This window comes from Mobula birostris, chromosome 5 (assembly GCF_030028105.1).
Source record: "Mobula birostris isolate sMobBir1 chromosome 5, sMobBir1.hap1, whole genome shotgun sequence".
NCBI lineage: Eukaryota > Metazoa > Chordata > Chondrichthyes > Myliobatiformes > Myliobatidae > Mobula > Mobula birostris.
The window spans coordinates 98,862,412-98,885,052 of NC_092374.1; the positions used below are offsets into that span (position 1 = coordinate 98,862,412).

Genomic DNA, 22,641 nt, shown 5'->3' on the forward strand with positions numbered 1-22,641 from the left:
TGTAGATACTTCACGGTTATGTTTTTAGGTTTGGCCCCGTACACAAAGGACAAGACTTGTCACACATTACAGTATAAAATGCTCACCTTTACCTGCCCCTTTCTGATCTGCAGACTGAGAGTCCAGCAACAATTGAATGTCATTCAAAGAAGGTGCACACCCAATATCCTCAAACAGCAGTGGCAGTTTGAGTGATTATCCTGCCTTGTTTAATCCCTCCCTCTCCTCTGGTGAATCCCTGCTTGCTGCATGTTTTCTAATGAACTTCTGTGCTGCTTTTGCCATTGCTTCATGCTCTGATTTGCACCAACAAACAAAATTGTCTTTGCATTTTCAAAGGTTCCGCTCTAAGTACCACCCGGATGAGGCTGGGAAGCGGAAGCAGGAGGCTGACTTTGGCCTTCGCACGCGGCTCAGTGTTTACTGTTATCTGATGGAGCACGGCTGGTTTGATGGCCTCTCACTCGACATTGATAAGGCCAACATCATCATGAAGGCATTAGATGCAGGTAATTGTTGTTGTTGTCAGAGTCAGGTTTGTGATCATTGAGATGTATCATGAAATTCATTTTGCAACAGCAGTACACTGCAATACATAAAGGTAAAGTTCCTCCCCGCTCCTTATTTGGCATATCAGGTGGCAACCTTGCTGTTTCTTTAATGTTTATCTGTTTTATGAGGCTGAGTTGCTAGCTTGATATCCCCAGCACGGATGGCCGGCGTGCAAGGAGCCGGCTGGATTTGAACCCGGGACCACTCACCCTGAAGTCCATTGCAGATGCCACTACTCCACTGGCTGATGTAATACATAAAATGAAATATAAATTACAATTTTATATATATATACACGTGTGTGTGTGTGTATATGTATGTGTATATATGCGTGTGTGTGTATATATATATATATATATATATATATATATATTTATATTTAACATATGTTAAATATGTCGAGGAAAAAGAGAGCAAAAATAATGAGGTAGTGTTCGTGTACTCATGATCCATTAAGAAATCTAAGGGTAGTGGGGAAAAACGCTGTTCTTAAAATGTTGACTGTGTGACTTCAGGCTCCTGTAGCTCCTCCCTGATGATAGCAATGAGAGGAGGGCACATCCTGGATGGTAGCTACCTTTTTGAGCCATTGCCTTTGAATATGTGCTCAGTGGTGGGGAGGGTTGTGTCTGCTATGGAACTGGCTGAGTTTACAACCCTCTGCAGCCTTTTCTGACCGTGGCCTGTGGCCTGTGACCCCTCCATATGGTTGTCTCATTGCTGCTGGTGTGACTGGTCTCTGTCTCTCCCTCCCTTCTGCTGCTCTCCCCTCTCCAGTTCCCATTCCCCCATCTTCTGTCTGCCCCACCTTGGTCAGTAACAATACTGCAGAAAAATGACCCTAACTCCACCCTCAGACCAACTGCTTTTGTATTGCACTAAGTATTGGAAGATTAGGGTTTGGGGAGTAAGAGGGGAAGCACTGAATGCATGCTGTACAGTTGGAGGGGCTGCAGTGGAGAGTACTGCACTGGGGGGGGGCGGTGGTGTGGGACCATTGCTGTTTCATTAATTACAATGATAGTTCAGACAGGAGGTACAGGAGCCTTGGGTCCCACACCACCAGGAATAGTTATTAGAAAACCTACAGCGCAATACAGGCCCTTCGGCCCACAAAGTTGTGCAAAACATGTCCCTACTTTAGAAATTACTAGGGTTACCCATAGCCCCCTATTTTTCTAAGCTCCATGTACCTATCTTGGAGTCTCTTAAAAGACCCTATCGTATCCGCCTTCACCACCGTTGCCAGCAGCCCATTCCACGCACTCACCACTCTGTGTAAAAAAAACTTACCCCTGACATCTCCTCTGTACCTACTCCCAAGCACTTTAAACCTGTGCCCTCTTGTGGCAGCCATTTCAGCCCTGAGGAAAAAGCCTCTTGACTATCCACACGATCAATACCTCTGGTCATCTTATACACCTCTATCAGGTCACCTCTCATCCTCCGTTGCTCCAAGGAGAAAAGGCTGAGTTCACTCAACCTGTTTTCATAAAGCATGCTCCCCAATCCAGGCAATATCCTTGTAAATCTCCTCTGCACCCTTTCTGTGGTTTCCACATCCTTCCTGTAGTGAGGAGACCAGAACTGAGCACAGTACTCCAAGTAGGGTCTGACCAGGGTCCTATATAGCTGCAACATTACCTCTCAGCTCCTAAATTAATTTCCACGATTGATGAAAGCCAATACACTGTATGCCTTCTTAACCACAGAGTCAACCTGCGCAGCTGCTTTGAGCGTCCTATGGACTTGCACCCTGAGATCCCTCTGATCCTCCACACTGCCAAGAGTCTTACCATTAATATTACCCTACCATCATCATGCTCCTGAACTGGTGTGCATAAGCTCAACTCTGAACTGGTTCTACAACCTACAGTCTTACTTTCAAGGAGTCTACAACTCATAGTCTCGGTATTTTTGTGCATATTTTGTCTTCTTTTGCACATTGGTTGTTTTTTAGAGTTAATGTATAATTTTTCATAAACTCTATTGTGTTTTTTAAAATTTTCCTCTCAATGCCTGCAAAAATCAATCTGAATATGGTATATGGTTTCATGTATATACTTATAGTAATAAATTGATATTGACTTTGGCATTGTGAGACACTGAGATGTTCTCTCATACTACAGTAAAGCAACTCCTTACTTGTGCCCCTGGCTTCATGCTTTCTTCAGTAGATACAGTACACTATGTTCGCATGTCCTCTTGAATAAACATCTTTTCATTCTCTGTTGAGCAGCTGTTATAAAGATGGAAGGTGGAACACAGATTGATGTAAAAATTCTAGACCTTGAAGATGAAGAGGAAAAGACAGACAAAATGGAGCCTGTGAAGAAGGAGGAGGGGAGGATCTTAGATAATGACAGGAAGGCAGTAGATAAAGAAAAGGAAGAAGATGCCAAAAAGGTAATTGTTTCCTCCTGGTTCCCAGTGATGCAAGGCTTAAAGTTAGAAATAGCTATGTCAGTGTAAACTACAGATGTTGCCCCTTCTGTCCTTGGTTTATTGTCTGGAGCACACAGATATTCGGCCAAGAGGCCATGCAGCCAGTCTCAGCTGTCGTTTATGAGTCTTGCCCTACCTTTTCTCCTCTAAATATGTCAATCCAACTCTCAGCTGCCATCTCCCTCAGCCTTTCCTCACCAACTTTGTCTCTTATCATCTCGTACATCTCTCATCCTCCTTTACAAAAAAAAAAGACAGAAGCCCTAGTTCGCTCAACTATCCTCATAAAGCATGCTCTCTAACCCAGGCAGCATCCTTACAGAGTGTGTGTGTGTGTGTGTGTGTGTGTAGACTTTGTTTGTGCACCACTGTGTAATGTGAGTAACTCCTCCTCCCAGGCAGAAGGAGGTGAGCAGACAGGCGATGCAAAGGTGCAACAGGACAAGGATGATGGAAAACCAAAGGAGCTGCACGATGAGGAGAAAGGCGAGGATGGGGAAGACAAGGGTGATACTACCCAAAGAGAACCGGCCAAGGACAGCTCTGTGCCTGCGAAGGTGATGTGTTCACTTATTACTTGTGGTTTGTGCCATTAAAGCATTTTCTTCAGTGGGCAGTAGGTTGTTTTGTTGAGGAATAGCTCAGGAATGCAGCAGGTACCCATTTCCACCAGTGTATCGAGTTGGCTGGAGCAACATTTACAAAATGCTGAAGGATCTCAGCAGGACAGGAGGGGGATAAACAGTCAACGTCCTTTCGTCAGGCGAGTTGGCTGTGATTTGTCTCGTGACAGGCCACCATTAGGGCTCTGCTCACTTGGCCTGTGGAGATCAAGAGCAGGAGACCAGTGCGTTCTGTCTTACCCTTGCCCATCAGCACCTCACCTAAACAACAGGAATAGACGAGACCTGACACTCCAAAATCTGTGGTCTGGATGTAGGGCACTTTCAACAGTTGCCCACAACCATAGAAGAGTCCCAACTCACTCAACCCTCTCATTGAAAAGGTCCCTCTGTATCCTTGTTTAGTCTTTAATGAGTTTGAGATTGATCTGTAATCCTGTGCCCCTGTATTAGCTCTCAGTGGGATAATAACCTTTAAAATCAAAATAATCTTTTGTCACAAACATGAGAAAGTCTGCAGATGCTGGAAATCCAGAGCAACTCACACACACTCAAAGTGCTGGAGGAACTCAGCAGGCCAGGCAGCATCTAAGGAAAATAATAAACAGTCGATGTTGGGGCCAAGACCCTTCATCAGGACTGGAAAAAAGGCAATCTCAGAGTAAGAAGGTGGGGATGGGAAGGAAGAAGTACAAGGTCAAATCACAAACAAGAGAAAATCTGCAGATACTGGAAATCCGAGCAATGCACACAAAATGCTGGAGGAGCTCAGCAGGCCAGGCAGCATCTGTGGAAAAAAGTACAGTGATGTTTCGGGCTGAAACTCTTTGGCAGGATTAGAGAAAAAAGGCTGAGGAGTAGATTTGAAGGATGGAGGGAGGGGAGAGAGAAACGCCAGGCGATAGGTGAAACTTGGAGAGGGAGGGATGAAGCAAAGAGCTAGGAAGTGAAAGAGACAGAAGGCTGTGGAAGAAAGAAGAAAGGGAGGAGGAGCACTAGAGGGAGGCTATGGGCTGGCAAGGAGATAACATGAGAGAGGGACAAAGGGAGTGGGGGGGAGGCATTACTGGAAGTTTGAGAAATTGATGTTCATGCCATCAGGTTGGAGGCTACCCAGACGGAATACAAGCTGTTGTTCCTCCAACCTAAGTGTGGCCTTATCCGGACAGTGGAGGAGGCCGTGGATGGACATATCGGAATGAGAAGTGAAATTAAAATGGGTGGCCACTGGGAGATCCTGCAGTAGGTGATAGGTAAAACCGGGAGAGGGGGAGGGGTTAAGTAAAGAGCTGAGCAGTTGATTGGTGAAAGAGATAAAGGGCTGGAGAAAAGGGAATTAGGTGTGGGTAGAAGATCATGGGAGAAAGGGAGTGGGGAGGAGAACCAGAGGGAAGTATTGGGCAGGTAAGGAAATAAAGTGAGAGAGAAAAATGGGAATGGTGAAGGGGGGAGGTAATTACGGGAAGTTCTAGAAATTGAGGAGGTCGTAAACTGGCATGTCGGAATGGGAATGGAAAATAGATCAGGTTTTTCTGTTAGGTGCTTGGTGAAATAAACTTTTGTGTCCATTTTTAACTGTACAGCTTTTTCCAATCTTGTTCAGTGGTACAACCAGTCAGAATGCTCTTCATGATACTTCTGTGGAAATTTGTTAGTCTTTGGTGATATGCTGTCCTCTGTATATCTGCTGCCTTATGTGTGAAGGGTTTATGCTTTTAGTAAGCTTTCTGAAAAAGATTGGCTATGATTTGAAGGATGTACCTCCTTGTCTTAGACTTCACTTCAACCAGTGAAAAAGCCATCGTCTTCCTTGATTCCTCGTCAAGCTGCCTCTTGAACTTCTGAACTCCACTGAGGGCTGAGACTGTCAGCCTCAGGAGATTTAGCTGGCCATTAACAACAGTAGGTACCTCAGCCAATCCAGAAAGCCCATAGCCTTTGTTAAAACTGGTGACTAACCACATCCTCAACCTAGATCACCAGCAGGCTTGCTCACCATAGCACCTGACTAGCAACTGAAAGTCTATCTTGGCAAGCAATTAAAGTTCCCTGACATGATTGCATCATCATCCCTGGTCATTCTGTCAAAAACCTCAAAGCAGGTGGTCATGATCGAATTGACAGTGCCTTGGGAAGACTGGACTGAGCAGGTGTTTGAGTGTATGAAAGCCAAATACCAGGATCTGGTAGAGCATTGCCAGAGATGGGGTGAAGCCTATTAAGGTGAAGTGTAGAGAATTTGCTGGCTGCTTGCTGTGCAGAACCCACTCTCTCATTGGCATTACAGGGGCTGCAGATAAAAGTGCCATTAGGACCGTCACAGAGGCTGCTGAGCGAGTCTCCAGATGGCTGAGGATCAAGAGGTGTGACCTGTGAACCAATGCAGCTGGGACATAGTCAGGGCCTGATCATTTGGGTGAGAGCGTCTGATGTTGAAAGACCCAAAACACCTGATGACCCCAGGTTACATCACTGATGATGTGTCCCAGTGCATCCTAGAATGTATCTCAGCATCAGCTGCCTTAACATGGCTGAAACCATTGGTTGTGGATCTGTGAGCGTTAGCATGCAGAGTTTTAGTGTGGGTGTTTTGTGGATCCTGCTCACTAGCTGACACCACATGCCCCTGTGTAAACATTCAGGCTGCGAAGAAGCGCAAGAGGAAGCATAGTGGAGATGACAGCTACGATGAGGATGAGGCCACTGCCTCCGACTCAGAGTCTGAGCCAGAAATTGTGCCACCAGGTGTTGAAAGAAAGGACGATGAGGACCCAGGTACTGTGAAGTTTTCATTATACTTATAGTACCATGTGCAACTCTTGAGAGTTCAAGAGTGTTTCACCACTCGACCTTTGCCAAGTTACAAGTTACAGATGTTGGTGTGTTCCTCTCCATTGATCTTCTTCTTGGTACTCTGCATCTAACACATCTTTCCCTCCCCCACATTCTCCACTTTCCAGAAGGATCACTCTCTTCATGACTTCCTTGTCCATTTGTCCCTCCCCATTGATCTCCCTCCTGGCACTTATCCCTGCAAGCGGGACAAGTGCTACACCTGCCCCTTCACCTCCTGCCTCACAGCCATTCTTGGCCCATTATCTTTTTGAGGGATAAATTCCAAACTGCTGTGAGAAAAAGCTTGTCACACTGGCCTTTAATCAATAATCTCTTATTTTTTAAATAGTGATCCTCATTTCTAGATTCTGCATCTACTGTAACTATCCATCTCAACTGTGCCCTCTCTTAAAGTCAAATTTATTACCGAAGTACCATATGCTACCTTGAGATTCATTTTTGAGTCATAGGAAAGTACAGCACAGAGACAGGGCTTTTGGCCCATTTAGTCTGTGCCGAACCATTTAAGTTGCCTATTCCCATTGATGTGCACTGGGACCATAGCCCTCCATATCCCTACCATACATGTACCTGTCCAATTTTCTTGCAAGCATTTACAGAAAAATAAAGAAATACAGTAAACTTTTGAGAAGCTATACATAAACAAAGACTGACAAACAACCAATGTGTAAGAGAGGACAAATTAGACCGTAAGACATAGAGGCAGATTTGGCCATTTTGCCCATCGAATCTTCTCTGCCTTTTCATCATGGCTGACCAATATTTCCTCTCTGCCCCAATCTCCTGTCTTTCTCCCCCCACCCCGTATCCCTTCATGCTCTGGCCAATCAACCACTGCCTTAAATATACGTAAAGACTTGGCCTCCACAGATTCACCATTCTCAAGCTAAATTCCTCTTCATCTCCATTGTAAAAGGACACCCCTCTACTCTGAGACTGTGTCCTCTGGTTTTAGATTCTCCCATCATAGGAAACATCCTCTCCACATCCACTCTATCAAGGCTTTTCACCATTCGATAAGTTTCAATCAGGTCATCCCTCATTCTTCTGAATTCTGGTGAATACAAGCCCAGAGCAATCAAATGCTCTTCTTATGACAAGGTGTTTAATCTTAGAAAGGTATAAAAATAAAATACTGAGGACAACAGTTGTAGGGTTCTTGAAAGTGAGCCTGTAGATTGTAGAATCAGTTCAGAGTAGTGTTGGGTGAAGTTAGCCATGCTGTTTCAGGAGCCTGATAGTTGTGGAGTAGTAACTCTTCCTGAACCTGGCTGTATGAGACCTAAGGCTTCTGTACTTACTGCCCAATGTCTTCTAAACATAAGCAGATATCAGCTCATCCTGTCCATCCTTTCTTCATAAGACAATCTCCATTCCATGTATCAGGTCAGTAACCTTGGAACTGATTCCAACACAGTTACAAGCTTCTGTAAGTAAGGAGACCAATACATGGTATCCTAGACGTTGGTTAATCATTCAGATGACTGAGCATTTTTGTACAATTGCCATTGCAATAAGCAGTTAACGTTATAGAGTCACAAAGCACTACAGCACAGAATCAGGCCCTTCAGCCCATCTAGTCAGTGCTGGTTTTATTCTGCCTATTTGAGTGACGCACCTAGATTGTAGCCCTCCATAACCCACCCCATCCATGTACTTATCTTAAAATTAAATTGAAATTTCTCCCTTTCAGTGAATGTTCTTGTTCACCTGGTGTGCCTGAAGACTTGCTCCAGCACCCCCAGATCCCTCTGTACCTCTGCAATCTCTCAGATAATGTGTTTCTTTTCATGTTTTCTGCCAAAATGATCAATTTCATATTTTCTATGTTATTCTCCATTTTTCAGATCTCTGCCTACTCAAACTACCTGTGAGGACTTGTAGTTATTTTATATCCTCTTAACAGCTTTTTATTATAACTCATTTGGCAACCCTGCCTTTGGTGCCGTCAAAAATAAATTATAAAACGTTGAATCCTGGTCACTAATCCCTGTGATACATCACCCTGGCAGCTGGAAAAAAAAAAGAGCTTTCTGAGAACTCTTTTCCTGCCAACCGGCAGCGCAAGATTAGGTAAAAGCTGACTAGACGAACAAACTATAACCAGCAAAAGCCATGGTTACACATCAGCCCAGAACTGGAACTGCTGGTGTTTTAGGACAGCAGCAGGTTTGACATTCTTATTTTCATTTTCTTTTGACGCATTTCCTCCAGGTGGTTCAAACCCTTGATCCGGAGTCCTTGCTTGCTGGGGCCAGACCCTCGGTATCTGCGTTGTTGTCAGGTTCTAGTCCAACCTCTTCCATTTTCCTCTAATGACTTGCGCCACATACAAAATTATTTCTGGTCTAGGAGGGGGACGCCTTCTGGGTAGAGTTCTGTAGTTCAGTTCACCTTCCAGGTTCCCGAGCAAAATAGGAGTTCCACACAGGAAGCCAGTTTTGTCTAGCTCTAATGTTGCTGAGGGGTGACTTTATGCTAGACCACCAAACCAGTTCACGTGACTCCCAGTCTCCCACCAATCCAGTGCCCGCCCTCCCGGCCCCAGTGCTCCACCAATGCACTGCCCACAGCTACATGTCCTCCACTGAGCCAGTGACCACTTGTCTCTCTCCAAGTCGTAGCGCACATGGTTAGCATACAGATATTTGAACCAATTTTTCATGAGACTTTTATCTTCATACAGGGAAGCAAAAGGAAGATGATGAGAAGATCCAGAAAGAAGGTGAGTCCCTCAGTATCCAACACTGATCTAGAGATGACTTGCTTCTCTAATGGCCTTTTACCATACTGCCCTCTCACACCACATAATACTCTGACCACATAACCACAGCCCTGGCAGGCTGATAGAAACTGGCCTTGCATCTCCTGAAGGGTTGGCTCAGGAGGTCTGCCAGAAATTATTGTTGTGGTGTTTTACAGATGAACCGAAGCAGGAGAGGAAGGAGGAAGAAAAGCTTAAAGAAAAACCCAAGGAGGAGAAGAAAGAAACGGATGTTACTCCGAAGCCCCGGCCACTTCACAAAACCTGTTCATTGTTCATGAGGAGCATTGCTCCAAACATCTCCAAGGCTGAAATCATATCGGTGAGTGAATCTATTCTCCAACTGTCTGATGGAGCAAGCGGTCTAATGTAGATTGAAAATAGATCAGATCCAAAGATATGTTTATGTTGTTCCACTTAACACTCCCAAGCCAAGAAGGGCACAGGAAGTGTGGTAATCTTTCCACAGCCCACTTCCACACGGCGCCTTTGCACTCATCAGGGGAGGGAATCCTGATTCTGTTTGTTGGATCCCATGTTCTGTGCCCCATTGCATTTATCAACACATCTCAAAGTCAAAGTAAAATTCATTATCAAAATATGTATATGTCACCATATACTACCTTGAGATTCATTTTTGCAGGTATATCCAAGAAAATACAATAGAATTCTGAAAACTATGCATAAACAGAGACTGAGAAACGACCAATTTACAAAAAAAGGCCAATTTATGCAAATAATTAAAAAAGTAAATAAATAATGCCAGCAACATTAGTTGCAGACTTGTAGGTAATTCTGTAAGCTGTAGAATCAGTTTAGAGTTGCGCTGATTGAAGCTATCCACACTGGTTCAGGAGTCTAATGTTTGTAGGTTAATAACTGTTCCTGAACCTGATGGTTTGGGACCTAAGGCTTCTACACTTCCTGCCTGATGGTGGTAGTAGGAGGAGAGCATGGCCAGGATGCAGTGCACTCCGGTTGCTCACCGAAGCATCTGGCAGTGCAGTCAATGACTGCTGTGTTGTTAAGTCTTAAGACTTAATGCTGCTTGCAGTCCTGGCGTTAATCTGAATAGTGATGTTCCTGAAGCTGCAGCCCATGGCTTGGTCTGAAGTTCCAGTGCCATCACCCCCGATTCCACTCACTGAACTGTTGTGTGGCGGATATCTAGAAGTATAATAAACAGGTTTTGTTTTCTATCTATGCAGCTTTGTAAACGTTTCCCTGGCTTCATGAGAGTGGCGTTGTCTGACCCACAACCAGAGCGCAGGTAAGTGGAAAATTCTGTATGTGAAGAGAATGCGTGGCCTGGTGCACTATTGAGCTGTGAACACCAGGGTCATTCCACGTACCGCAGACTTCTCACAGTGTGGTGTTCCTTCAGCATGGCCCTTTAAGATACTGCCTAAACCTCTGAGACTTGGAATATTGTGCTCAATTCTGATCAACTCATAGGAACAATATGGAAGCTTTAGAGAGAGTGCAGAGGAGATTTACCAGGACGCTGCCTGGATTAGAGAGCATGTCTTACGAGCATAGGATGAGTGAGCTAGGGATTTTCTCTTTGGAATGAAGGAGGATGAGAGATGACTTGATAAGAGCTGTGCAGTATAGTAGAGGCATGGATAGAGTAAATAATTAATGACTTTTTTTTTCCCAGGGTGGAAATGCAAGGAGATATAATTTTAAGGTAAATGGAAGAAAGTATGGGGGGATGTCAAAGATATGTTTTTTACACAGAGTGGTGGGTGCATGGAATGTGTTGCCAGATACATTAGGGGCATATAAGAAACTTGGGAAGGTGGATGATAGGAAAAGGGAAAGCAGTGTAAAAGGGAAGAGTTAGATTGATCTTAGTTTAGTTTAAAGGTTGGCACAACATCGTGGGTTGAAGAATCTGTACTGTACAGTAAAGTTTTTTAGTGCGGGAGGTGTAGTGTTACTGCTCAGGCATTCTGGTGGCTGTCAGGGAAAGCTGCCTCTCCGCTATTGCTGCCTTTCCATGGTTCTTCATCTTCATGTTCTTTATTAAACTTGGTACCAGATACAGGAAGATGGTAGCAGTGTGGAAGGCTGGCAGAGTTCCTGCCACGGATGTGCCTTCCTGCACAGGAGGTGGATTGGTCAGTTCGGTGGAACCAAGTCTCAGTTACAATTAAAAGGCTGCTAGTGTTATAGTGCTATTACCAGGGATGGCCTCCTGAAATATAAGCTTAAAAGCATTATTATGTAGGGTAGAATATTCTCTTCTATCAGATTCCTTCTTCGTCATCCCTTTACCTCTTCCACTTATCATCTCCCAGCTTCTCACTACAACCTCCCTCTCCCCACCCCATCTCCCCTCTCCTTGTACCTCCTATCACCTGCCAGTTTGTATTCCTTCCTCTACCCCCACCTTCTTATTCTGGCTTCGGTCTCCTTCCTTTTCAGTCCTAATGAAGGCTGTCAGCCTGAAATGTTGACAGCCCGGCCACTCCTTCAATGCTGCCTGACTTGCTGAGTTCCTCCAGCATTTGTGTGTGTTCCTTCAAAACAGATATAGATAGAATTGTAGATATTCAGGCAATCCAGGTTCAGGAGCTGGGTTAGAAGGTTCATGATCCCAATGAAGGGCAGGGCAGGGCTGTGGGCAAATGCCTCACCCTTAACACAAAGAAGTTCTGCTGATGCTGGAAATCTTGAGCAATACACACAAAATGCTGGAGGACCTCAGCAAGTCAGGCAGTATCTGAGGGGAAGAAGCCAGAGTAAGAGTGTAAGGGGAAGGGGAGGAGTACAAACTGGCAGGTGATAAGTGATAGGGGAAAGTGGTTGTGTTGGGGGGGGCAAGGGCTGAAGAAGGAATCTGATTGGACCATGGGGAAAAGAGAAAGAGGGGCACCAGAGGGAGTTGGGAGCCAGAATGAGAGAAGTGGAGAGGAGGAAGAAAATACTGGAGGTTAGTGAAATTGATGTTCAAGCCGTTACGTTGGAGGCTAACCAAACGGAATGAGGCGTTGCTCTTCCAATCCAAGAGTGGCTTCATTGTGGCAGCAGAGGTGGCCATGGACAGACATCTTGGAATGGGAATGGGAAGTTGAATATATATGGGAGCCACCAGAAAATCTTGCCTGTTGTGGCAGTTGGAGTGAAGATGCTCAACAAAGCAGTTCCCCATTCTGTGTTGGGTCCCACTGATGTAGAGGAGGCAGCACCGGATATGGTAGATGACACCGACAGTATCGCGGGTGTAGCGTCACCTCACCTGGAGGCACTGTTCGTGACCCTGAATGTAGTTGAGGGAGGAGGTATAGGGGCTGGTGTAGCATTTGCCTCACATCTCCTTGTTCCTGTTTATAATGTTCTGGAGGAAGTGAGACCCTGTTTTCCTCAAACATGAATGCTGTCAGCGGGCCGACATGGTGCCGTGAGCGCGCTCTGAGGGTTCTAGGGTACTGCTGTTCTTTCTCCCACTGGGGTGTGTGCCCTTGTCATGTTCTGCTTGACAATGTGCTGATGGCTGAAAACGATGTAGAGCAGCTGAAAGAGAGATTGTGCCACTGAGGGGTTACCACTGGATGGAGTAGTTCATCAAGAAGAGTGTGAGACTTATCTCATCGCCAGCTGAAGCATTTCAACATCATTCTTTGTTAGGTTCTTCCGGAGAGCCTGGGTCACCTTCGATCGAAGCGTCAACATCAAGGAAATCTGCTGGAATCTCCAGAATATCAGAGTAAGTTGATAATTAAATTTTAACCCTTTATCTTAATTCACTTTTGGACTTTAGGTAATAGTTACAGCATGCTTTGTTTTGTGGCTGTCTGTGGGAAGGCAAACCTCAGGGTTGTATTCTGCATATGTGCTTTGATAATTTACTTTGAATCTTGAATCTTTGGAATTTCCAAGATATCAGAGTAAGTTGATCCTGGAGTTGTTTTGATTCATATTCAAACTTCATTGAGTCATTTATAGCGTGGTGGAAAAGCCTTTCAGTCCATTATGTCCATGGGAGCCCTCTATATCAACATCCTTGGTTCCAACACTGGCCCCTTCATCATAGCTTTGCAAAGTTTTCTCCACCCTTAATTTATGCAGTTCCTTCTTGAAGACCACAATGGAGCTGCCTCACCACATCTGCACGCCGCACATTTCAGATTCCAACCAAGTGCAGTGTAAGAATGTTTTTTGTCGCACGGCACCCTTAATTTGCCCTCCCCTTCACTGTGATCTCCAGTACTTAACCCCATCCAGGAAAGGGAATGCTCTCTCACTCTCTAGTCAGTCCAGTAATTCCCCATTTATAGCAAGCCTCCTCCTCAAAAAAAAAATTCTGGCTTTTCTAATTTATCATCACAATGATTATTCTTTGTCGCAAGAACTTTATTAGCCTTCATATCCCCTCCTCTGAAGTGGCGATTAAAGTTCAATCAATACTCCAGATGAGGCCTCTACCTCCACCCTGAGCAGCACATTCCACACACCCAGAGGGTGGTGAATCTGTGTAATTCATGTGGCTATGGAGTCCAGGTCATTGCATATATTTAAAACGGAGGTTGATAGGTTGTTTATTAGTTAGATGTCAAAAGGTTATGTGGTGAAGTCAGGAGAATGGGCTTGAGAGGGTAGAGAAGTCAGCCATGATTGAATGGTGGAGGCTGAACAGTCTAATTCTGCTCTTATGTCTTATGGTCTTTTTGAGGCGAGGCGAAGATTCAGCATACCTTCCCTGCTTTTATATTTATGTGTCCATTGTTAAGCAGGTGTCTGTTTGTGCTTCTTTACCACTTTCCTGACTCACCCTGCCACTTTCAATTTCTTGTGGATATCTATCACCAGGGTCCTTTATACTGCCCTCTTTCACCACACTGTCCTTTACTCTATATTACTTCACTCTTTCTTTAAAAAAAAATGTATTCGTCACATTTCTCTGGAATAAAGTAATCTGCCAATTCTCCCAGCCTGTTCCTGTCCTTTTGTGGTCAATCACTATTCCCTTCAGAATGCTGCCAAGTGTTGTGTTGTATAAATTATATTTAAATTGATCCCTAAGGCAGTGACTTTTCATCCTCCTAGAGTCTGGAAACTCCCCAGCCAGTTACTTTGGCAGCTTTGCATCCTCGTTATAAATGTACTTCAACTTTGCTAATGTGCCAGTTAGGGAACACTTTATCAAAGGCATTCTGGAAATCCGTGTGCAGTGTATTAACTACATTACCTCACATTGACTCATTGAAGAATCTTATCAAACTAGTCAAATATGATTCAGGTTATTCTGGACTAGAGAATATGTCTTCTGAGAAAAAGTTGAGCAAGCTAAGGATTTCCTCTGGACTGAAGGAGGATGAGAGGTAATTTGATCGAGATGTACAAGATGATATGAGGCTTAACCAGAGACTTTTTCTCAGAGCAGGGGGTATAATTTTAAAGTGATTGGGGGAAAATATGGGGGAGATTTTTGAGATACAGTACTTAAGCACATATATATAGAGTTAGGGTGCAGAGTGCTGTTGTAATTTCATGTATTGTACTGTACTGCTGCCACAAAAATAAAGCAAATTTCATGACGTGTGACTTGATTTTGATATGGGACTCTATTGTGGACTGAGAGTGGGAAGGGCGCAGGGAGAGGGGAATTATGGTTGGGAAAAGGGGCAGGGAGAGGAGAGGGAGTGGGAAGCACCAGAGGGACTTTCTGTAATGATCAACAAACCAGTTGTTTGGAATCAGATGACCTTGGCTGGTGTCTTAAGCATGTCTGCGTCTGCACCACCCTCTGCCCAGGCACTCCTCCTCTGCCATCTGTGCCACCCCTCCTGCAGCACTGTACCCTTGCTCTGCCATCTGTGCCACCCCTCCTGCAGCACTGTACCCTTGCTCTGCCATCTGTGCCACCCCTCCTGCAGCGCTGTACCCTTCCTCTGCCATCTGTGCTACCCCTCCTGCAGCGCTGTACCCTTGCTCTGCCATCTGTACCACCCCTCCTGCAGCGCTGTACCCTTCCTCTGCCATCTGTGCCACCCCTCCTGCAGCGCTGTACCCTTCCTCTGCCATCTGTGCCACCCCTCCAGCGCTGTACCCTTCCTCTGCCATCTGTGCCACCCCTCCTGCAGCGCTGTACCCTTGCTCTGCCATCTGTACCACCCCTCCTGCAGCACTGTACCCTTGCTCTGCCATCTGTACCACCCCTCCTGCAGCGCTGTACCCTTGCTCTGCCATCTGTACCATCCCTTCTGCAGCGCTGTACCCTTGCCTTTCACAAATTGCTTTGCTGCCACCAGATTTACAAACTTGCTCTCCCCTCCATGTTGACAAATACAATGCCGTGCAAAAGCCTTCGGCACCCTAGCTATATAAATGTGCCTAAGACTTTTGTACAGTACTGTATGTTTTTTTACATCGAGTGCTGGGTGTATGGAATGCTCTACCAGGGGTGCTGGTAGAGACAGTTACATTAGGGACATCTAAGAAACTTAGGCACATTGACGATAGAAAAAATGGAGGGCTATTTAGGAGGGAGTATTAGATATGCTGGCTTGCCTTAATTCATTTCTCTTCAGGTGACTGTAAATCCTGTTCCTCATCAGTTATTAAAAGCTTTCCCACCCTAGCAGTTAAGCTGTCTGGCTGGTAATTATTAGATTTATCCTTGCTCCCATTTTTGAACAGTGGATTAACAATTGCTGTTCTTGGACAACAGCCCACGATGAGCAGATATTTGATCATCCTTGTCAATAGTGGGAGAGTCTAGGGCTGGAGGGCACTGTCTCAGAATACAATGCTGCCCCTTCAGAACAGAGATGAAGAGGTATTTCTTTAGCCAGAGGGTGGTGAATCAGTGGAGTTCATTGCCACAGGTGGCTGAGGAGGTCAAGTCCTTGGGTATATTTAAAGCGGAGGTTGATGGATTCTTGATGAACCAGGGTTTCAAAGGTTATTGGGGAGAATGCAGTTGAGAGGGATAACAAATCAGCCATGATGGAACGGCAGATCAGACTTGATTGGCTGAATGGCCTAATACTGCTCCTGTGTCTTGTGTTGTAGGTCTGTTGATTCAAGCTTATTTATCACGTGTACATTGAAACATGCATTTTAGGTTAACAATCAGCTGAGTTAGGGATGTGGTAGGGCAGTCCACAAGTGTTCCATACATCTTGGCACCAACGTAGCCTGCTTGGTAGAACAACTTGGAGCAAAATAACAACAGTAAAGCAAACCCTGTTCCTGCCCCCCACCCACAAACCGCAGGACAGGACAGGCCTCCAGACTCCAATGGACTCAGCTGTCTTCCCTCTGCTCAGGGATGCTGTCCCTGGTGTCCATATTAATCCACTGACATGCATGAGCTGCTGCACAGATTGACTGACTCTCTTTTTAAATCTTTTTATTGAATTAGTACATAAAAGGTAAAACATATAGCAACCAATACATTGTTAAGATATAAATATACAAGTAATATTAATACAAAAAAAATGCAAAAAGTATAAGTTAGTTATAAAATAACAAGATAATATAGTTGTATACTAACTTTCCATATATATCGATAAACAAGAAAAAAAACAAAAAAAAACGTACCATGCAACTAACTTACGAAGAAAGCAATGGGCTAACTAGATGAATAGTAGACTTGAACAGATTAAACAATCACGTCCTCAAACCCGACCTCCGCTAATAGCAGTTAAAATCCACGAAGGGAGTGTATGTATGATCAGAGAGGAAAAAAAAGTTACATTAAATGAAGATATTGAATAAAAGATCTCCAGGTGTGTTCAAATTTAACTGAAGTATCATAAAGATTACTTCTGATTTTTTCCAAATTTAGACACAGTATCGTCTGTGAGAACCAAAAAAACGTAGTTGGGGCATTAATCTCCTTCCAATGTTGTAGAGTACATCTTTTCACCATTAAAGTAAGAAATGCAATCATTCTACGCACTGAGGAGGATAAATTACTAGAAGTTTTAGGTAATCCAAAGATAGCAGTAATAGGATTGGGAGAAATATCACTATTAAAAATCTTTGAGATAATATTAAAAGTATCTTTCCAAAAAGTTTCCAGAGTAGGACAAAACATGTAGGTCAAGGAAGCTATCTCCCCATGACATCTATCACAAAGAGGGTTAATTTGAGAATAAAAATGAGCTAATTTATCCTTAGACCTGTGTGCTCTATGGACAACTTTAAATTGAATTAAGGAATGTTTGGAACAGATAGAGGAAGTATTAACTAGTTGTAAAGTGTGAGCCCAGTCATCCGCCGGGATAATAAGGCCCAATTTTCCCAGTCAGTTTTAATCTTATCGAATGGAGCTTTCCTAAGTTTCATGATAGTATTATAAATAGTAGCCGTTACACCTTTCTGACACGGGTTGAGGTTAATGATAGCGTCTAAAATGTTTTTGGGGTTAACGCTGGAAAGGAAGAAAGTATAGTATTTAGGAAATTTCTAACTTGCAAATATCTTAAAAAAAAATGTGTTCTTGGTAAATTGTATTTGTTAGATAACTGTTCAAAAGACATAAGGGAGCCATCGGAAAATAAGTCCAAAAACCGTGATATACCATTAGTCTTCCAAATTTGAAAGACACGATCCGTAGAGGAGGGAAGAAAAAATACGTTGCCAATAATAGGAATCGCTAACACAAATTGATTAAGATCAAAAAATTTTCAGAATTGAAACCAAATACGTAAGGAATGTTTAACTATCGGGTTGCAAACCTGATTATAACGTTTCAAATCGGAAGGAAGAGAAGATCCTAATATAGAGCCAAGTGCATGGCCTTGAACAGAATATAATTCCAATACTACCCATTTAGGAATGGATGTTATTTCTTGGTCAAGTAACCAAAATTTCATATGTCAAATATTAATTGCCTAATAATAAAATCTAAAGTTAGGTAATGCCAAGCCTCCCTCTCTCTTAGCTTTCTGTAGATGTATTCTACCCAATCGCGGGTTTTTATTTTGCCAAATAAATGAAGAGATTTTAGAGCCTATTTTATCAAAAAAGGATTTTGGAACAAAAATCGGTAATGCCTGAAATATATATCAAAATTTTGGCAGAATAAACATCTTAACAGCATTAATACGACCAGTCAAAGTTAGATAAAGTGGAGACCATTTAAAGAAAAGTTGTGTAATGTGGTCATTTAAGGGTAAGTAATTAGTCTTAAATAAATCCTTATGTTTACAGGTAATTTTAATCCCAAGATATGAAAAATGATTATTAACCAATCTAAACGGCAGATTCTGATATAAGGGAACTTGCTTATTAATAGGGAAAAGTTCACTCTTATTAAGATTTAGTTTGTATCCTGAAGAAATTGTGCAAATAAATCTAAAGCTGCTGGAATAGATTTTTGGGGATTGGAAATATATAAAAGTAAGTCATCAGCTTAAAGTGATACTTTATGAGACTTTAACCCACGAGTTATACCAATAATATTAGGAGATTCTTGAATAGCCAGTGCAAGTGGTTCTAATGCTATATCAAATAATAAAGGGCTAAGAGGACAACCTTGAAAAAGAGGAAAAACAGGTGAGTTTAGGGTGTTAGTACGATCTGAGGCCGTAGGAGAATGGTATAACAATTTGATCCAGGATATAAATTTCGGGCTGAAGTTAAACATTTCAAGCACCTTAAATAAGTAAGGCCATTCAACCCTGTCAAAAGCTTTTTCAGCGTCTAGGGAAATGACACATTCCGGATCGTTTTGTGACGGAGTATAGACAATATTTAAAAGTGTACGAATATTATAAAAAGAGTAGCAATTCTTAATAAAACCCATTTGGTCTTCCGAAATAATATAAGGAAGTGCTTTTTCTAGTCTACTTGCTAATAATTTAGAAAAAATCTTAGAGTCAACATTTAATAAGAATATTGGTCTATAAGATGCATATTGAGCAGGGTCTTTATCCTTCTTTAATATTAAAGAGATCGATGCTCTATGAAAGAATTCTGGTAGTTTACCAAGTTTTAATGAGGCCTCCAGGACTGACTCTCTGTAACAGAGCTCACTGCTGAATGAATGTCTGTTTTCTGTCAATCAGAGCAGAATAATCCATACCAAAGACCTGAGCTATCTGGAATGTGGTGTCAACTGTAGTGGCCCCTGTGTCAGTTACCAGACATCATTGGGTGTCCAGTGTTAAACAAGTACAGTGACCATGAGTAGACATTCTTTTGACCTACAGTGGCATGCAAAAGTTTGGGCACCCCTGGTCATAATTTCTGTTACTGTGAATAGTTAAGTGAGTAGAAGATGAACTGATCTCCAAAAATCACAAAGTTAAAGATGAAACATTCTTTCAAACATTTTAAACAAGATTAGTGTATTATTTTTGTACAATTTTAGAGTGGGGGGAAAAAAAAAGAAAGGAGCACTATGCAAAAGTTTGGGTACCCCAAGAGATTTGAGCTCTCAGATAACTTTTACCAAGGTCTCAGACCTTAATTAACTTATTAGGGTTGTTCACAGTCGTCGTCAGGAAAGGCCAGGTGATGCAAATTTCAAAACTTTATAAATACCCTGACTCCTCAAACCTTGTCCCAACAATCAGCAGCCATGAGCTCATCTAAGCAGCTGCCTAGCACTCTGAAAGTTAAAATAAATGATGTCCACAAAGCAGGAGAAGGCTATAAGAAGACAGCAAAGCCTTTTCAAGTAGCCGTGTCCTCAGTTCATAATGTAATTAAGAAATGGCAGTTAACAGGAGTGGTGGAGGTCAGTTGAGGTCTGGAAGACCAAGAAAACTTTCCGAGAGAACTGCTCGTAGGATTGCTAGAAAGGCAAATCAAAACCCCCGTTTGACTGCAAAAGACCTTCAGGAAGATTTAGCAGAATCTGCAGTGGTGGTGCACTGTTCTACTGTGCAGCGACACGTGCACAAATATGACCTTCATGGAAGAGTCATCAGAAGAAAACCCTTCCTGCGTCCTCACCACAAAATTCAGCGTCAAAGGTTTGCAAAGGAACATCTAAACAAGTCTGATGCATTTTGGAAACAAGTCCTGTGGACTGATGAAGTTAAAATAGAACTTCTTGGCCGCAATGAGCAAAGGCATGTTTGGAGAAAAAAGGGTGCAGAATTTCATGAAAGGAACACCTCTCCAACTGAGGGTGGATTGATCATACTTTGGGCTTGTGTTGCAGCCAGTGGCACGGGGTACATTTCACTGGTAGAGGGAAGAATTAATTCAATTAAATAACCAGCAAATTCTGGAAGCAAACATCACACCGTCTGTAAAAAAAAAGACTGAAGATGAAAAGAGGACAGCTTTTACAACAGGATAATGATCCTAAACACACCTCAAAATCCATAATGGACTACCTCAAGAGGCGCAAGCTGAAGGTTTTGCCATGGCCCTCACGATCCCCTGATCTAAACATCATCGAAAATATGTGGATAGACCTCAAAAGAGCAGTGCAAGCAAGACGGCCCAAGAATCTCAGAGAATGAGAAGCCTTTTGCGAAAATCCCGACAAACAGGAATTGAAAGACTCTTAGCTGGCTACAGAAAGCGTTTACAAGCTGTGATATTTGCCAAGGGAGTGTTACTAAGTATTGAGCATGCAGGGTGCCCAGACTTTTGCTTTGGGCCCTTTTCCTTTTTTGTTATTTTGAAACTGTAAAAAGATGGAAATAAAGTAATCTTACTTCAGATATTAAAGAAATGTGTCTCTTTAATTTTATGCCTTCTGGAAATCAGGTCATCTTTTACTCGCTTAGCTGTTGTGACGACAAACCAAGTTATCAGACGATTGATGCTAATGAGAGAGATAAGGGAGTCAAATGGAGAAACATTCAAAATGTTAATGAGAGACGAGAGAGAGAGATAACGGAAAAGAAACACAATTCAGAATACTGACAGACCGGTTGCTTTGAACCTGAACTGTTTGAAGTTTGACGGACAGGCGATACCCCAGCACGAGGATAAAAAGAACAGGTTCGCTAAGGCACGACACCACAAGATAACGAGACCCTGGAACAGTGGTGTGCCCCCACAAGTTGGTGGAGTTTGGAGGTCCGGTTCGCAGGAACCGACCATAGACTCACAGGGTGAAAAGGTACGATCGGCAGGAACCTGGTGTGTGTGTCCGCCCTTGCCTGGGTGCCGGGTTCACTGCAGAAGAACGGTCGTATCCGGAACAGAGGAGTCACAGTCGGTGACCACAGTGGGATAGAAGACATAAAAGGGTCCGCCCGAAAGCCAACCGCGGAGAACATCAAAGGTCTGCTTGAATCAAATTTGCATATCTCCCCCTCCCTCTCCCCCTCCCTCTCCCCCTCCCTCTCCCCCTCCCTCTCCCCCTCCCTCTCCCCCTCCCTCTCCCCCTCCCTCTCCCCCTCCCCCCCCCCCACGGCACAACAGCGATTACTGCGAACTGAACTCTGCGTCACTTGAGACTGATCATTTTACCCCAAGACTGCGATAGAACTTGATTGATTCCTATTACCCTAGTTCTGTGTACATGTGTGTTTTATCATTGCTAGCTTGTTGCATTTATATCCTTACGATTAGAGCACTGTGTTACTTATTTCTTTAATAAAACTTTATTAGTTTCTAGTAAACCAGACTCCAACACGTGGTTTGGCAACCCAGTTACAGCGTACGTAACACTATTCACAGTAACAGAAATTTTAACCGGGGTGCCCAAGTTTTTGCATGCCACTGTTTGCTTCCAAGTCTTGACTCCTACAGAGGTTAATCAGAATCGAGTTTATTGTCACTGACATATTGTGAAATTTATTGTTTTGTGGCAGCAGTACAGTGCAATACATAAAATATGCTATAAATTAAAATTGCAAAACAGAGCAAAAATAGTGAGGTAGTGTTCATCAACTGCTCAGAAACTGATGGTGGAGGGAAGAAGCTGTTCCTAAAATGTTGAGTGTGTGTCTTCAGGCTCCTGAACCACCAGCTTGGTGGTAGCGGAGAGAAGAGGGCATGTCTTGAATGGTGAGGGTCCTTCATGATGGATGCAGCCGCCTTGAGTCATTGCCTTTTGAAGATGTTCTCAATGATGGAGCTGTGAGTTTACAGCCCTCTGCAGCCTTTTCCGATCCTGTGGAGTGGAGTCTTCATCCCAAATGGTGATGCAGTCAGTTAGAATGCTCTCCACGGTACATCTGAAGAGATTTGCCAGAGTCTTTGGTGACATACTAAATCTTCTCAAACTCCTAGTAATGGAAAGAGCAGGAATATTTAAGGCAGATTGCAGTATTGTAGGGTGATTTGGTTCATTCTGCCTGGGCTGGGTTTTCCATTTCAGTTCCTCCTTGACATTCCTTCCCTGCATCCTCACAATGTTTCCTTCCCATATTTGGAAAATGGAAAGCTTTTGTCCCCAGGGAGGGAATTCTTGTTCACCTGAGTTGGTTGAACAATGCAGACACTAAAGGTAAACTTGCAGGCTGAGTCAGT

At 43.5% G+C, this 22,641-nt stretch overlaps 1 protein-coding gene across 4 annotated transcripts in view; it reads left to right on the plus strand.

The window, feature by feature from the left end:
- The window catches only part of srrt (serrate RNA effector molecule homolog (Arabidopsis)), a 65,753-nt gene that overhangs the window by 19,191 nt on the left and 23,921 nt on the right, over nucleotides 1-22,641 (plus strand). For all 4 annotated transcript variants that reach the window (XM_072258527.1, XM_072258528.1, XM_072258529.1 and 1 more), the window contains 8 exons: nucleotides 340-509; nucleotides 2,792-2,958; nucleotides 3,396-3,554; nucleotides 6,263-6,395; nucleotides 9,163-9,201; nucleotides 9,399-9,562; nucleotides 10,449-10,510; nucleotides 12,874-12,952. In XM_072258527.1, the coding sequence (XP_072114628.1) occupies nucleotides 340-509; nucleotides 2,792-2,958; nucleotides 3,396-3,554; nucleotides 6,263-6,395; nucleotides 9,163-9,201; nucleotides 9,399-9,562; nucleotides 10,449-10,510; nucleotides 12,874-12,952 (973 nt within the window). The remainder of the gene's footprint in view (nucleotides 1-339; nucleotides 510-2,791; nucleotides 2,959-3,395; nucleotides 3,555-6,262; nucleotides 6,396-9,162; nucleotides 9,202-9,398; nucleotides 9,563-10,448; nucleotides 10,511-12,873; nucleotides 12,953-22,641) is intronic.